The sequence below is a fragment of the Vidua chalybeata genome, chromosome 3, assembly GCF_026979565.1.
Source record: "Vidua chalybeata isolate OUT-0048 chromosome 3, bVidCha1 merged haplotype, whole genome shotgun sequence".
Classification (NCBI taxonomy): domain Eukaryota; kingdom Metazoa; phylum Chordata; class Aves; order Passeriformes; family Viduidae; genus Vidua; species Vidua chalybeata.
Window position 1 is genome coordinate 68,081,010 of NC_071532.1, and position 16,716 is coordinate 68,097,725.

Below are 16,716 nucleotides of genomic sequence, written 5' to 3' on the forward strand. Positions count from 1 at the left end.
CCCCTTCTCTGTTATTGATCTCTTTTACCTAAAGGACAGACCTTCCAATGAATTCAATTCCTGTCTCCTAATGACTGAGCTGCCGGGTACGTGCCCAGGGACACAAGCCAGTGCTGGCTGACTGCTGCAGTGGACAGGCTGGTGCTGAGGGATGTTCTGTGGGGTCTGTGTCTACCCACTGCCATACCCAGGCACAATTGCCCCTGACCTACTCAGACATCATCTCCATGCAGTAACCACGTGCCAGTGTTGCACTCCACAACTCTTCCCAGATCACACCTGCACAGAAATCACCACAGCTTCCCCCTTCTCCAAGGGCTGGGTACAGAGAGCACCATTAAAACCAGTGTGGACAGGGCATTCTGCCCTTGTAGCCACAGCCTGGAGGCTGGGAACTTCATGGCCATGGAGGAAGTCAGACTCAGCCTCAGCTCTGCTCAGCATCACCATTACAGGTATTGCCCAGCTCTGCTGTCCCCCCATGCTCCTGGCCTGCTGTCCCCAGGTGCACTGGGCATCTCCCCACACTCCCTGCAGGCACGTGCATCAGCTCTCCAGAGCAGCCAGTCCATTGCTTCCAGCCCAGGCGCCTCCTTCCTGCCCAGTCCTCAGGCTACTCATAGTGGCCACAGCCAGTGTCAACCCCACCTAACAGAGACATAATGACAGGTCTTGTTCCTGATGTGGAGCCCTTATTGCATCAGTTGAAGAACTCCACCAGGAGATGTTTCAGGTTGGTCTGAAGTGGATCCTCACAGAGATGACGCAGGGGTAGGGGCAATTCTACTTACACAAATCCTTTTGTGGGGGGTGAGGGCATTTCTCTTTCAGACAGGCTCACAGTGATTTATAGACCACACACATTTGTGAATCAGAACTTACAGGTGCTATCCATAATCTGGTGAAAATGAAGAGAAGCAACAGATGTGAATCTCCTCAAACTATCCCAGCTGATACTGCAACATGGGCTTTCCATGGCAAGCCCATGGCAGCACAGAGGGGAATTTGTTAGAACACTAATACACTCCTCCAGGAAAACTGGGCCCTTTCTGAATGTCACATTGGCTTCCTTGGAGGTTCCAAAATTTGCCTAAACAAAGATCTGACCTCCTGCTGCACTCCAAAACCTGTCATTTATTGCATGTTCTTCCAGCCCCAGGCTTTGATCCCATTGTGACTTGTGAAAGGTTGTTCTTCGAGCACCTCTGTGAAAGAACAAAGAAAGCATAAAGGGAACATATGTCTGGCCTTTCTTGGCAGATGCCAAGAAGACATATCACCCAGTAGCACACCTGAAGAAATGGTACTTATTCTCTCTGGTGAATAATTCAACAGCTGAGACCATCTGGTTCATTACAAAACTTTGATTTCATGAGCTTCATTAGCCGCTCCCTTGTCCTTGACAGGATGCTCAGGGTTATTCAGTAGGAAATCACTCTTGATTTTTTCCTGCTTGTTAACACAATGTGACATTTAATTGCAGTCAGTAGAGACCTGGTTTAGTGGCAGTGGAAGTTCAGAGCTGACCTACATTCAGAGACATATTTAAACCTGCCCCCCCTTCACTGGCTTTCAGGGGCAGCATCTGCAGAGCAAGCTTGGCTCTTGAAGGGAACCACCTGCAGTAATGAATGGATCTCTGCCCTTAAATAGAAGTCCCTATTCATGGTGCAGTTTGACCTCATGGAAAGTTTTACCTGCTTCAGAAGGAGACCTTTGCAGAGACAGCCCATGTTACATCCCTTATCCCAGTAGGCAGCACCTTGCACAGGGAGAGCAGGAGCCCGCTTTGCACTGCTTAGAAGGGATGACTCAAATGTGAATACCATCAGTGCCACGTCTCTGCTCTTTTTGGTAGATTACCAACATAGATCTTCGAGTTTTCTGAAGGAAAGTGCAGTGGTATGCACAGTACAAAACTTCTGCAAGTAATGAAAATGCTTCAGTGTTTTACCTGGTATCTCCCCCCCACCTATATTTGAAATTCCATTTCTGAATCAATCACGAACAATGTGAATCCCACCCTTGCATCCACCTGCAGATATCGAGTGGTGCCACTACCCTTGTAGGGAGGAGGAGACCGGTGCCTGACTGGCACCAGCAGCACTGGAGCAGCAGCTGTGCCTTAAGAGAACCTGTGTCTCTCCACTGGTGTCTCTCCACCGATGCCAGCCAGGAGCAGCCAAGACACAGGAGCTAGGACTGCACCAGACAACCCCATGCTGACCTCTCAAACTGACTTACCACGCAGGAGAGGCCCTGAAGTGACTTCCAGCTTCTTCTTCATGAAAGAAAAATTGCTCCAAGAAACAAGAGAATCCAGGATCCAAAGAAATATTCCATAATGCTATTGCACTTGTTTAATATTGGAGGAATAATGACAAAAAGCAAACAAAACCCACTTGTCCTGCTGCCCCAAGGTACTCCCAAAGCATCAGCATCAGGGCAGAGAAAGGAGCTAGCAGCAGGGAAGCTCTTCTGCCAAAACTCAGCAAGGTTTTGGAGACTCCAGGGAATGGGCCTTCCTTCTTTTGCCTGTAGATGTCTGGCCTGACAAATGATTTCAGAGTCTGAGTTCCCTTTTTATCTCCAAGGAATATTGGAAGGGATTATTGTTTGAGAGAGTACATGAGGAGGAGCTGAAAGAGCAGGACTGTATGGGGATGCCAAAGCAAAATATGAGCAACAGCTCTGAGCAAAGGCCTGGGGGTGCTTGGGGAAATCAGCCTGGAGCAAGCTAAGGTGGGAGGTGAAATTGTTACAACTCTTCTAGGACAGGGCATTTTTCTTTTTTTTTTTTTCCTCTTAATATCATTTTGCAAGAGTTTAAACTCCACCAAAAAAAAGAAAGACTTATTACACAATTAAAGAGTTTAGCTGGGGAATAGGAGCAAGACACCAATGGGGCAATTACGCTGGGAGAATGGGAAAGATTTGCAGCTCCCAGAACTATGTCTGGGTAACTGTCAGTGGTCTTGAAGCTCCATAAAGTTCCTGTTACTGAAATGACTCCCCAGAGGATTTGTGTTGCTGTCTTCCTTTCCCAAACCAGAGAAGCAGGCTCAGTTAGCCTTGACATCTTCCAGATTAACAAAAAAAAAAAACCCAAGGTCTAATGAGAACCTCTTACTCCACTGACCAATGCATCAATGTTTCATTGGAGCAGTCCCCCAGTGGCATGAAGCATGGCAGGGCAAAAAGAGGCTCAGAAAGGCTCAGTGCATTTAACACATTTTAAATATTCTGTCATAAAAGAGAACAAACAGGTCTGAGGACAAACTTCCAGTGTGCCTGGTGAATTTACAGATCCATGGCCTGCTGAAAGCTACTGCAGCTTGTTTCTGAAAGTTTTAAATTCTGCAAGCAGCTTCTGTAAACATAACCCTGCCACCAGTAGTTCTCTCTGAGTGCTGCAAGACAGCCATGGTGTCTGTTTTGTTTATCAGCAAGCCTAACAGCAAAGACATATTTTACTGCAAATTATGAGCTTAAAATTTTGAGTGTATGCTAGTTAAGTCAACCTACAGTAACAAGTCCCTTAAGTAGTCTCCAGAGGAACAACCTCCCTGGCAACTAATTTTTTCTGGTGTATAGGTTATACTGTTTATAAAGTCTTCCCAGCAAAACTCCGCTCCCTCCTCCGCTCTCCGCGTGTTCCCTCTCGTGCAGGCTGCTTGTCATATGGAGTCTTCCTAGCAAATGGGAGCAGGATTTTGTAATAACCAGCTGGTAGAAAGAAGGAAAGTACATCATGTTACTGGGCTGCTGGAGCTGCAAGGCTCCCTGTTTAAATCAGCTGTTAAAGCACAGGGTTAAACAGCGTTACACCACAGTGTTACACCACAGCATTAAACAGTGTACTGAACATCTGCCTGCTGCTAAAAATCGGATTTTTACAAGACAATCTTGGACTTTCCTGGATGCACAGTAATTTTGATGTTAGTTCTTTGTAATGAGGGCAAAGACTGAGCAGCCCTATCTTACTGGGGACAATTATAAACTCTGAGCAAGACAGATGCCAAGACCATCTGCTTCAAGACAGCCAGCCTCCTTACCAGCAAGATGCACGAGGATATGTGGGCTATTTCCCCCTCTTGCATATGAAAAAAGTCCAAGAAAAAGCTGGCAAAAGGTCAAAGGGGCTATCAGTTTTTCCCAGACAGAACTCCAAGAACGATGGAGATAGTTGACTGACCTGCAAAACTTCTGCTATAAAAGCAATCAGTATTAATAAAAGCAGCAACATATTGGCGTGTCATTTCTGAAATCTGCAGGTGCATGATCAAGGGGAACAAAATAGCAATGCTGTGATGGCAGCCCTGCAGTCCAGCTTTGCTGTGTTCCTTTCTGGCAGTGCCACACACTCACTTCCAGGTTTCCTGAGACCTCCCATCAGCTTGAATCACTAAGCTGCACTCTCCACTAATGTCTGAGGAAAATTAACCAGGGATCTTGAAATGTACTCTTTTCTCCCAGTGCTGACTTTTCCCTGGATCTGTCTGTTCACACGCAAAGTCCAGCATAGAGGTCTCAGCCTAGACTTGCTCTGACCAACCCCTGTAACAGACCAATTTCTGGTCAAACATGAAATTGGGAAGAGAAGGACATGATTTGATTTGATTAGCCCAGAAAGAAATCTCCTCCCAGGTGGCTGCTGGAAAAGCAAGTCTGGACTCGCACCTCACTCACACACACATCTATCCTTGTGCACAGCAAACTAGCTGACAACATGAGCTTTGCCGTTTGCAACAAGATGGAATTATCCTCATGAAAATTCCCCCTGCAGGCTTCAATGCAGATGTGAGAAAGTCCACAAAAGATTAATGTGGTGACCAACTGTGAGGGACAAAGGATTTTATCTAGAAGTTTCTAGGGTAATTTTAATTATGGGCTTGCTGCAAACATTTAATCCCAATTCATCAACTCCAGCAGAATTGATTGAAACATTTTTTTTCCTCCAAAGACAACACCCAGTATATGACTACAAGAGTTTAAGCACTTATTTTCATATTTTGCATATACTATTTTACAAGTATATGTCTAAAGTTCAGCATGGTAGGTGACACATGGAGAAACACAGTACCAACAACACAGCCAAGCATTTTGTATATTATGATTTAAATGGTTTTAAGCATTTGGGAAAGGTGTTTCTGATGTGAAAGCCAGTATATGTTCTTGTAGGAAGATTTTCTATCAGCTCTATTCCTCTTCTCCTTCTTATTTCCCTATACATATAAACTGTTAACAGTCAGGGCACACCGCCACATATCCATTTGGGAAATGTATTTGAAGGAGAAAATACGTTCCAAATTTCTCCAGCCCACTTTCTCTTGAAGCAGCACCTGGCACATAACACACACCAGAGCTCAACTCCCAGCTCAGGAATCAAACCTTCCCTCTGAAAAGCACATCAGAAGTTCATCCTCTGCAAGACAGCATCAGCCCTTTCCCACCCACATGCTGAACAGCAGAGAAGGAGGAACAGCCTTTTCTCTCCCAACAGAGGATCAGTCCGCAGGACATGCTGGACTAGCTCTTTCCTCTCTCTCTCTCCAGGCTCTACTGTTTTTTATGTCAGTACTTGCATGGGAACAAGGCTGGGCAATAAATATCCAGTTACCACCAGGATTGTGCTTGTGAAAGCGTGGAGTTTTTCAGGCACACAAGGCTGCTGGGATGGGAAAGTTCCCACTAGAAACGTGTAAACTCAGTGCAGTTACACAACAGCATGGACTGATAGTGGAATGACTCTCGAGCTCAGCATTACAGAGTTGGTCTAAAAATGCTTAAGCTTCCTGTTCACTCACAAGGGCCTAACTCGTGTAACTCACTCTTTGAAAGACCAGAATTTCTTGCATCCAGTCAAACAACCCAAAACCCACAAAACAACCAACCATCTGGGAATCTTCGTCTCAGCTTCTATCCTGCTGTCAATTAAGGCAATTACTCCTTTGCTAGCCTTTTCTAATGGTTGAGCAGTGATTTGATTTACAGTAAACAATATAGTATAATTCAAAACTAATTAAAGACTGATCAATGGGATAAAATTTGCTACATGCATATATTTTTATGTGCCCAAAAAAAGAGTGCAGACAGAGTCAAAAGGGCTTTTTTCTCCTGCTGCCAACTTGCCTTAGTTTTAAGTGAACACTGCAAAAGAATGAGTTTACCTGAATATTGATACAACTGCACATTAAAATACCAAATGGTAGGAAATACTTTATATGGGCACTGCAAGACAGAAAAATTGAACAAAGATAAGCAGAGTTTTTATAAAAAGATTTATTAAAAATAAGTTCTTTAAAGAGAAAAAAGTGTGACATGTATATACATTAAATTGTCAAAACCTTCACGGGGCTTATAATACAAACTATTCCGAACAGAAAAAAAGACATTCAGTTTTTTTTTTTAATATGTCATGCTTACTGGAACATAATAGCATATGGGAAGACAAAAAAACAACACAGCACACAACCATTATGAGGAAAACCCTGAAAATTAAGACTACTTGCAAAAGTGAAAGTGAATATCCTCATGATTCTACAGACAGAAACTAAGACTATGAATGGCATCTTCAGTTGATAGAGTTCATCTGACAACTGCTAGCTTCCAATTAATTCTTCATTTCTAGTGTGAATTAGCAAATCTCAGCAAGTGGATTTGTGCTTATATTTTCCAGCTCTATTGAAGTAGGTACCAAAGATTTCTTCTTAGGAAGAAAGTTACAGAATTACTGGTTTTCTCTTTAAACTCTCTGACAGCCAGAACCACAAAAGTAGTTTTTCTTAAAATTATTTTATTTTACAAGAGTGTTTTGCACAAGCAGAGGCAAGACAAACTGGCATATGATTGATTCTGCATGCTTCAGATGACTTCAGCTTAGCTTCTCATTCCCAGATGCCATATTTAGAACTATATCCTTTCACTTGAGTCTTCTGAATTTCCTGGTGTTTATTGCATATATACAACAGAGAGCTGGGAACTGCAGTATTAAAATGTCTACCCATCCTTACAGCAGAATGCACCCTAATCTCAGATGTATGCAGGGCTTGCATCTTTTGGTCTCTGTAGCCTCCTCTTTAGTCCCATAGTTTAATCAGACCATCCCAGCCGCATGTGATGACTTTGGATGTTTCGTGTGGATGCCACACTGCACCGATACAGACTTTGTCATGTGCTTTTAACCTGCTGTAGAGTTTTGTTGTCTTCCAGTCCCAGATGTTTAGTTTCCCATCTGCATCTCCAGATATCACATAGCTGCATTAACAGGAATAAAAATAAAAGTTCTATCATGTGTGCAGACTGCTTGTATGCTATTACAAGTAGCAACTGAGCAACAGAAAAGAGCCTCCCCCAGGGAGCTTCCCATCTGACACAGCCTGCAAACATTCCTACCAAGGAATTAGCGTTCAGGCTGTGCTCTAAGAGCACACAAGTCCTGCAGAAGGTGATTCATCAGCTGCGAGGTAAATGTGCTAAGCAGTGCGATTATACCCTGCACGGTGTTACTGGAACCCAAGAGAAGGTGCCACAAGTTTCTCTACAATTATAGACACTTTTTCCTCCAGGTTTGCTGAGGTTATTCCCCGGTTTTCATAGTAACCTGTATCTTATGTACATACAGTACTAAATGTATGGGCACATTACTAAGCCAGCAGGAAGAAAAAGATGATTCTCTGAACAGTAAACGAGGATAGCCACACCAGACCTACAAACTGGGGAAACTGGGTGAGTTCAAATCCCAGATACTCCAGACAAGTGCACAATGTGGGAACAGACCCTGCACTGCACACCACATGCAAAAAGATGGGAGTCAGATGTGGAAGCCTCTCTTGGTCTTATCATATGCTAAGAGTAAACTTTCTGTTTGCTGCTTGGCAAGGGAGCTCTGCCTGATGCTGAGCTAATTGGATTGTGCATTCATGACTGTTGCAGGGATTCAAAAGAAAATTTAGTGTCTGTACTTCCAAGTTTTAAGATGAAGTTCATTCCCACAAAAACTTACCTCATATCAGGTGAAAAATCCACTTGACAAGCGTAGCCAGCTACCATGTGACCTTTGAAAATTTTCTTTTTGTTTAATCTGAATCTGTTCTGAGCTCCAAAAATCAAGATTTGGTTATCCATTGACTGGCAAGCCAACCATTTCCCTATAAATGCAATATACAAAGGTGGTGTCAGGGTGCTGCATCTGAAGAAACAGACCTAACTGGGATGTTTTCAGAGATTTTGACAATTTTTCTTGCACTAACTTAATCCAGATTTTCATTATGTAGCAGGGATCTAGGTAACAGTTGATATTGCTTCTGCCTGGTACGACTGCCAAGAGTTGAAACCTTATGTTTGACAGGCTTTGAGATGCTTGTATTCCTACAAAATGCACTCAGTACTCCACTAAAGCTCTGACTGTTCCAGCTATGTGCTGCATCAACCCCACTGACTTACTGTTAAGTCTTTAAGAAACTGTGTAATCTTGCTGGTGCACATAATCACATAACTCAGTGAGGGGAAAAAATCCATCTAGCTGCACTCTACTTGATCACCTGTTTTGTGGGTACTCTAAGATTAAAGTCACCCCCTCTTTTCTTTATGGGAAAATAGTTCTAAGGTAGACTGAAGAGTTTGCAACTATGTAGTATTCTCTGCCTTAATGGAATGCAATTAATAAAGATATTTTAGTGAAAGAAAAATCGAGGCTTTTCTAATCATAACTTCATCTCATTTGAATCTTGGCAGTGCATTAACTCCTGCCTGAGAATCCAGTGATGATCATGTACTACAGAATACCCAGAACAGAAACTTCTGTCCCGAACTCTGCATATTGTCACTGCCTTTAAAGTGTTTTATGCAGTGACAACATAACATTGGCTGTGCAACAAGTTGATCAGCCTCTACTCTGCCTAATGGGACTGTTAACAGCAAGTCTGGTAACACTGTAATAATGATGACACTAAAGCTATTTAAATTTGGCCAAAATAGATACCAGGAATTTTGCCCTGTTAGAAGGATTTTCAATGATTACTTGAGGCGCTAAACAACTATCCTTCTTCAGCATGGTTCTAATTGAAGAACATAAACACCAGTGAAACATTAACATACAGAAACACTGAGATAATTTGGGATTTCTATTATGCAAGAATTATTTGGACTACATTCATAACAGAAGGGAACAGGATCGTGAACAACATGAGTTTCTGCTTTAACAATGGCACCACAAGGACTGCTGAACTTGCCTAACACTTTGCCACCATTGTCAGATCCCTCCGTAGTTTCTCTTAATATTTTAAATACAGCAAAGAGCACATGGTAGCTCTATGGAGAGTTCTTTTGCCTTGTCTGGATGAAGGCCTAATTTTAAACTGATACAGTTATCCTGATATAAACCCTCATTTTGACATACTTGTTCTTTAGAATTTTAAATCAAAACATGATCCAGTCCAATCTTGGAATAAGTGCACAGAGTGACTGGGGAGGGGCTAGTCTGGGGTGAAAGGAGGATGCAACACAGCAACATTACAGAGATAATAATCAGTAAGAGGTGCCTACGTAAATTAGGTCTAAGAAGGCAGTAAAGTGTTAACCTACCATTTGGAGACAAAGTCACGGCTGGCATGGAATGCATACTTGGCTCAGCTATGTACTTGAAGTCTACAGGAATGTCCCTGCAAAAGGAAGAAGTATGTGTTTTATGAAGACATGGAGATGTTCCAAAGAGCTGCTTCAAGTCAGTTGATTTACGTGGCAACTGAACCATGGAGAATGTATGGTGGCATCCAAAGGAAGAATATGCAAAAACTCAAAAGTATTATGAATGTCCACCCTAGAGCTCCAGATGCAGAGCCATCTAAAGCATAACCTTTGAGAGTGTGAATTTACCCCAGTCAAAAGAGCCAGAGTCTAAATTAGAGTCATAATTCTAATTGTTAAGAGCAAAACTGTGACACAAAGTTCCTTTATTGCCTCCAGTATAACTGCAGGTCTTACAAAGTTCCTATTTAGATAGCAAGAACATACTGACATATGCATGGATCTTACTGGAACATCTTATTGACTTGAGTTTTGTTTTAACTCAAATATTTCTGCCTTTTTTTAAATTCTTCTTTTTAAACATTTTTTTAAAGGAAAAGAAAACAGGATTCTCTCTCTCTCATCTCTTTGACATGCCCTTTCCCTCCTGACCTTCCCAACTGGGATGCCAACCAATTCTAAATATTCACAGCTGAACTGAACACTGAACTCCCCAGCTCAATTGCATATAGACTGTGCCAGTGCATGTCCTTAACATATACAAAGGCCTAGAGTAAAAACAAGGACAGTCTAATCCTTACTCTGCACAACTGCCATTTGGTTTTGACTATAGAAATTGAATTACTAACGGTTTGTGCATATTCACAGTAATCCTCATACCCTGCACTGGAAGACTGGAAAAAAAGGAAGGCATGTACATGGCTTTCTCATTAAGCAAAAGAAACCTCCAGCAGAAAATAGATTTGATTAATGTATTCTGCAGAAAGCACACGCAAATTGTTCTGTAGCAACATTAATTAATACAAAAGGGATGTTTATGACTTCATTGTCTAATTCACAGAGCAGAAGGGCTGCTGGGACACTCTGGGAGCAGAGAACAGTGGGTGGCTGCCTTGTCTCAGCTGCCCAAGCCTTGTTGGATGGCAATATGGTTGGCATTAGCAAGGTAATTATCATCCTGCTTTATTGTGGAGGAAGTTATTTCCCATCATCTTGAGTTAAGCAACACACACAGGGGCAGCAGGGTGAGGAGCTGCTCTGTTGTCAGGAAGCGACACAAATGTTCCTGTGAGTTAAAATCATTTACTCCTCAGAATAAGAAGGGCAACACACTTAATAATTCACTCCATGGATAAAAGCATGCACTTTAGGCCTGGGATAACCAGCTTCCAACCAGGTAGACTTAAGATGGCTGTGGGGCAGCAAATCTGTGAAGATTCCACATCATCTCTGACGCTGATCAACACAACAGCACAGGAAGTACAGCCCCTGTGCCACACCCTACCCAAAATGTTTCCAGCTCCATTTGCAACAGGACACAAGGTTATTGCTGCAGCACTGCCAGGCCCTGATCCACTCCCACCACCCACCTCAACAGTCCTGCAGACAACAGCCTTCTGGAGTCCTCAATGCCACGTAAAACCAATCCCACTGGAAGCCCCATTAAAGTCTCATCACAGAAGATGCATCTCCAATACTGAATTGTTCTGCAGCCAGAAATTTAAATGCAGCACCGGTTGTTTTGCCTTCTCCTTTTAAAAATGAAGGCAAGTTCACCTACTAGAATTTATTCACAACAGCTCTGCTTTATGTTTGTACCTACCAGGCACACTTAGGACAGCAGCAGAATATGCTGCATTAAATTATTAGGCAGAATAAAGAGATGCATTTGTGTTTCGCATTTGTTTCCAGTCAAATTGCTAAATAAGCAATGTCAGCCTGCTCCCTTAAAAAAATTACCAACATAGATGCTATCATGGTTGCCCAGCCTCAAAACTCATGTGACATATTTGTTTTCTGTGACAAATACTTAAAATTTAAATATTTTAAACTCCTTTCCCCACTTCATAGCATTTCAAAGGCCGAAAAGTTTTAAATATCAGAAATTATATCTGCTAGCCAAGATTTAGAAGTGTTTTACTCTAGGGTTTTGATACAACTTCTTGCCCGGGCAAGAGATAGAAAAATCTTTTTAACAAAAGAAGGAAAAGAACCAAGCCAACCCAAACCCTCAGTACAAGCCAATCCAGTTTTGGGACCTACACATCGTGAAGATGTCTCTCAGGAGACTACATTAACTCTACCAGGAGCCATGGGTGAAAAGACCCACTGAGGGGCACAGATTTACAGAGATGACAAGCCTCCAAAGCCTGTCAGCATAATAACTAAATTACCACTGCGCGCTTCTTGCTTTGCTGGCTGACTTGGAGGTAAAAAAACAGTAACAGCCTCCAAAGTTAAATGCTCACATCATTTCAGTGCTTACCCAAGCAGGATCAGATGCATACAAAACAAAGACAAAATAATATTTTGCACTTCTAGAAGAGAGAACACAGTATATGATACCCATGCCAAATTTAATACCTCAATCACATGAAATGCAAAAGCAGGCAAATTTTCAATACTTCCATTAATATTCCTAAACAAACTACATAATCTACAGGAGTCTATACTATACTTGAAGTCTGAACTTTCAACCAACTGCAATTCTATGTACAGCCCTGTGAAATCTTTGCATGGGATGAATTCTTAGGAAAGGAGACTTAAGGTCTCAGGAGTTCCTCACTGTGAAGTCAGACATGCCATCCCATTACCCATCTCTGGCCAAGTCAAAGTGTTTAGAAAACACACTACAGAATTCCTCTAGACAACTGAAATGAAGTAATGAGACCAACTTATAATTACTAGCTTTTAAGGCCATTCTCAGGTCATAATTATTTCCACTTTTTTTCTGTAGGGTACTGAAGAAACATTGTGCTGAAGAGCATACCGAAGAAAAGTGCCAAAAGGTGCAGCAACCAAATCACTGCTAAGTAGCAAATAATTCTTCTTATTAACTTAGAAAAAAAGGATTTGAGAAATAATTTGCCATGGAAGTTTCTGAACTCCAAAATCTTCCATAATGAATGTATTAACTTAGTTTTAAGGCATTTAAAAAATCAGGATCTTGAAATTATAGAAATATGCTTACAGACCAATTAGCATATATTATGGTAGGTAGTGGGGAAAAGTTTTCAAGTCATGCCCAGGAAGATGGCATTACATTTGCTCTTTATACAACCAAAGAATTTCCTAACAACTGCATTAAAGAATATTGCATAGAGTCGAGTTTCCTATCATTTCAACAAGGGAGCTCTTTCTTTAGTGTACAAAATGCTATTACATGTTTTTTTTTCCTCAGAAGACAAAAACTTCTGCTACTGGAACAATCAGGTTGCGATGTTCCCATGCCAGAACCTTTTTGCCTTTCCTGCTTTTCTCCACAGACTGACTAAATCCACCCACTTCACTATTTATTAAAGCCATCACACAAAGCTCATAAAACAAGGGCAATCCAATCTCAAGGAAATAACAGATTTGTGCAAGCGAGATCATCCTCCCACTCAGCAAAGAGGAGACATTCCTTAGCAGACATGGTATTGCAATGATTTTTCTTTAAGGAGCTCAGTGAATCCATGAGTCTACTTATGAAGTACTGAACAGAGGCTTTCTTGGAGCAGCATATGGTGACAGCATTTTATGTCTAGCCTAAGCCTAGGTTCCCAGACTTTGGTCATTCCCACTGCTACTGGCAATGACTGCAGCCGATCACAGACAAGCTGAGGATTTAGCTGGCTGCTTGGGTAACATTCCAATACCACAGATTGGAGTCTCTTGTCTAGGCTACAGGGGAAAAAAAAAAGCAAGCAGCTAAGAAGAAACAGATTAGTCACTCGAACTAGTGTCTGTATTATGCAACAGCTTTGCATGTGTAACAGCAAAAGGAAATGAATACCTAAAGATATGGGACTTGATTATTTAAAAAATAAATAATTCTCAAATCCTAAAGAAATCTTAGAATCTTCTAAGTTCAAGATCTTAGTACCTAGAACTTTGTGAAAAACATTTCAGATAGGAGTGATCTGTTTTCTCTGCAGGTTAAATGTTAAAAACTGGAAGCCATTTCAAATATTTTGTATTATTTTTTATTACTCTCCCTTTTTTGTCATCTATTGTATTCATACTGTGTGTACCAATTATTGCCCAAAAGCCAGACTAACAGAAAACCAGAATAGAGATACACTAAACTAGTTATTTCAAACATGGGCCAAGTATCATATAATACTATGGACATCCAAGTTCAAAGCATTCAAAACCAACACACACCAATTGTAATAGAGCAGACATTGCTTTAAGAGTTAATTTAAAGACTAATACACCCTTGGGGAAAGGGGAGAGAGCAGAGACCACTAACAGAGTGCAGTGTGCTTCAGGCTGATAGGGCTGTCTTATGTTTTCTTTAGGGAAGAGGAAATCAATGAAGTGTCTGGAGCATTAAGTCAGAACAGGGTTTTAAAGCTTTTCCTGAGCTAGCTAGAACTCAGTACACTCCAGTGGCCTATGTGCTATGTGTACTTCTAAAAATGAACTCTCTTCTTCTCAGTTTGCTCACAATATACTTTGAGGTAAAATTCAAAATTTTAAACTTACCATTCCCAGACTCTTAAACTCTTGTCATCAGATGTACTCACAAACCTTCTATTTTCATCCACAAACACAATGGTGTTGACAGCTCCCAAATGCCTATCATATTCCTGCACAATCTCACCAGTTCGAATATCCCACTACAATTAAAAAAGTCAGAATAAGAACCTGGTTTTACTAAATACCAGTAATTTTAGAGAAATAAATATTCAGCAGACATACCTGTACAATTTTCTTATCTGACATCCCTGCAACAAAGAGATTTTGTTTATCTTCATCAGGATTGAACTTGACACAATAAGGAACCTTCCTGTTGGTGAATCTTGAAATACATTGCCCTGCAACAGAAAACCCATTTATAGTGTATCAGGTTGGAAGTGCTATGGGCTGATTGCAGATACTTATGGGTTGTTTGCAGACACTGAAAAAAAGTACTTTACTAAGAGCAGACAACACTTCTTTTAAAGTCCTTGACAGAACTAGAGGGCAGAATTTGCCCTGCTCTTTAATTAGACAGACTTTCACATTTGTGCACATGCACCAGCATAAACATAAGCACACTCAAACTGCTCTGTAAGTTTGCTACAGCTTCCCCAACAATACAACAGCTCAGTACCCTGTATGCCACCAGGACATAACAAGAACATAAGGACAGGTTCAGGATATCACTAGCTGACCACTGTCTTTGCAAAACGTATCTCCTTAGGATCACAGGTCTTCTCAACAAGAGATACAAATTTGGGCAAGAATTCAAGACTAACCTTAGGAAAGGGTAACAGTAATCCAACTGCAAAATAGAGCCCTGACCTCCTCTCTTAGCTTCAGCCACAAATACCCTGATAACTCGTTATCCCTAACTTACAGGAGACGTGTTAATCCAAAAGCTCTGTCTAAATAACTGAGTTCAGACACAAGTTCAGACTCAACACTGGAGAATTAGACTTACACCTTTCTAACAGCTGTTACCTGTATATGATTAGATTTCTGCTAACCCAGAAAGCTACCAACTTTTTAAAACACGGGAACTTTCTGTCTTAGAAAGAGACCCTGGTTTAAAAGAATACTGACAAAATCTATCCTGTATTTTTTTAAACTTAAGTATTTGTAGCAGAATATTACAGAACATCTCCCAGGCATGAGAGCATCAGACCTACCCTTCAACTCTCTATACAGCAGGTCACCATCTTTTCTTATCTGGAGCGCTCTTAAGGTTAAGCAAAAGACCAAGTGAGATAATTTTTCTAAATTAAGCATATTTAGGTGTAAAGAGTAATTTTATGCCTGTAAATGTAAACATGCAATTAAATTATTTGACAAGGTATCTTTTGGCTGAAAATTGTTCTAGCATTACAAATAACTATCAAACTTCTCAAATAAAAAGCTATAGGAAATACAGGTAATGTCTGTTGCACCATTGCAGATAACAACAAAACATATGTGAAAAAAGACTAATTATCCTGCAATGAAAGCCTAAAAACAGTGAACTACAAGACAATATGAAGGACAACTGGAAACAACCTGAATGCTGAAGTATCTTTGTAGTCACTATTAATTAAAAACAGTGCCCAATAACAGCACCTACAAATACAAGCCTACCTGTTTCAGTGTCCCAGAGTTTTAGATAGCGGTCATATGCAGCACTGAGGAACTGAGTGCCTGCATTGTTAAAACAGATGTCTCGAACAGCTTTACTGTGTCCTACAAAATAGAAAAAATGCAATGGTAAACTTTCATCCATTCATACTTAGAATGAATTAAAAAAAATCCAACCCATATTACTCAAGTTAAATGCTCTAACAATGCAAAGAGATGAAGAAAATCACTGAAGTTCTTAATAGAACTAGTAAAGAATAATTCAAGTGAGAAAGAAAAAGTAACTCCTAAAGAATTATGAGAATAAAACTCCCTAACACCCTCACACCTCTAAAACACTGGAGAAAGAAACAAAAGCACTGCACAGAACCAACTTGACAAACAAGTATAAACTTGTATAAATTGATACATGAGCAGAACTTCAGAAAAAATTTTAAATACTCTAATAAATGGCAACATCTAATGAAAAAGAGGAGAGATAAATGCTACATGAGACTCATGTAATGGAGAAACATTTAAAATATGGGAAATATTAGATCAGAAAATTATGACTGCTTTAATCTGTGTTAATCTTGCTACCCCTCAGCCTCAGTACTTTTAGGTGACCACCACATCAGACTTGCATTCTTTTTAGTTTAAATATTGACAAAGTAATGGAAATATAACAAAATGGCAGGCAAATCTGGTTGATAATAAGAACCTTTTGAGAAAAACAGTCACACTGTTCAGAAAGAGCAGTCTATTGAGAGAGAGCCATTTTTGAGCCATCATCATTGCCACACTGCTGTCATCAGAAATAAGAGGTGAAAAAAGACTTCTTTGTTGTTACTCAACATATATTCACTCAGTGTTCTCGAAATGTTCCTATTTCAATAGGAGAATCAGCTACTTTTGTTCTGCATTCAAGGTTGC

The 16,716-nt window shown here is 40.8% G+C and overlaps 2 protein-coding genes across 2 annotated transcripts in view; one reads left to right on the plus strand and one right to left on the minus strand.

Annotated features, from left to right (window-relative positions):
• Nucleotides 1-12,814, plus strand: part of METTL24 (methyltransferase like 24) — a 60,093-nt gene extending 47,279 nt beyond the window's left edge. Inside the window, exon 6 of the mRNA XM_053938735.1 lies at nt 12,485-12,814. Within this exon, the coding sequence (XP_053794710.1) occupies nt 12,485-12,508 (24 nt within the window). The 3' untranslated portion in view covers nt 12,509-12,814. The remainder of the gene's footprint in view (nt 1-12,484) is intronic.
• Nucleotides 6,268-16,716, minus strand: part of CDC40 (cell division cycle 40) — a 37,265-nt gene continuing 26,816 nt past the window's right edge. The window contains exons 10-15 of the mRNA XM_053938733.1: nt 15,808-15,909; nt 14,434-14,549; nt 14,218-14,351; nt 9,586-9,662; nt 8,006-8,150; nt 6,268-7,257 (exon numbers count right to left, since the gene is read on the minus strand). Coding sequence (XP_053794708.1) covers nt 7,080-7,257; nt 8,006-8,150; nt 9,586-9,662; nt 14,218-14,351; nt 14,434-14,549; nt 15,808-15,909 — 752 coding nt within the window. The 3' untranslated portion in view covers nt 6,268-7,079. The remainder of the gene's footprint in view (nt 7,258-8,005; nt 8,151-9,585; nt 9,663-14,217; nt 14,352-14,433; nt 14,550-15,807; nt 15,910-16,716) is intronic.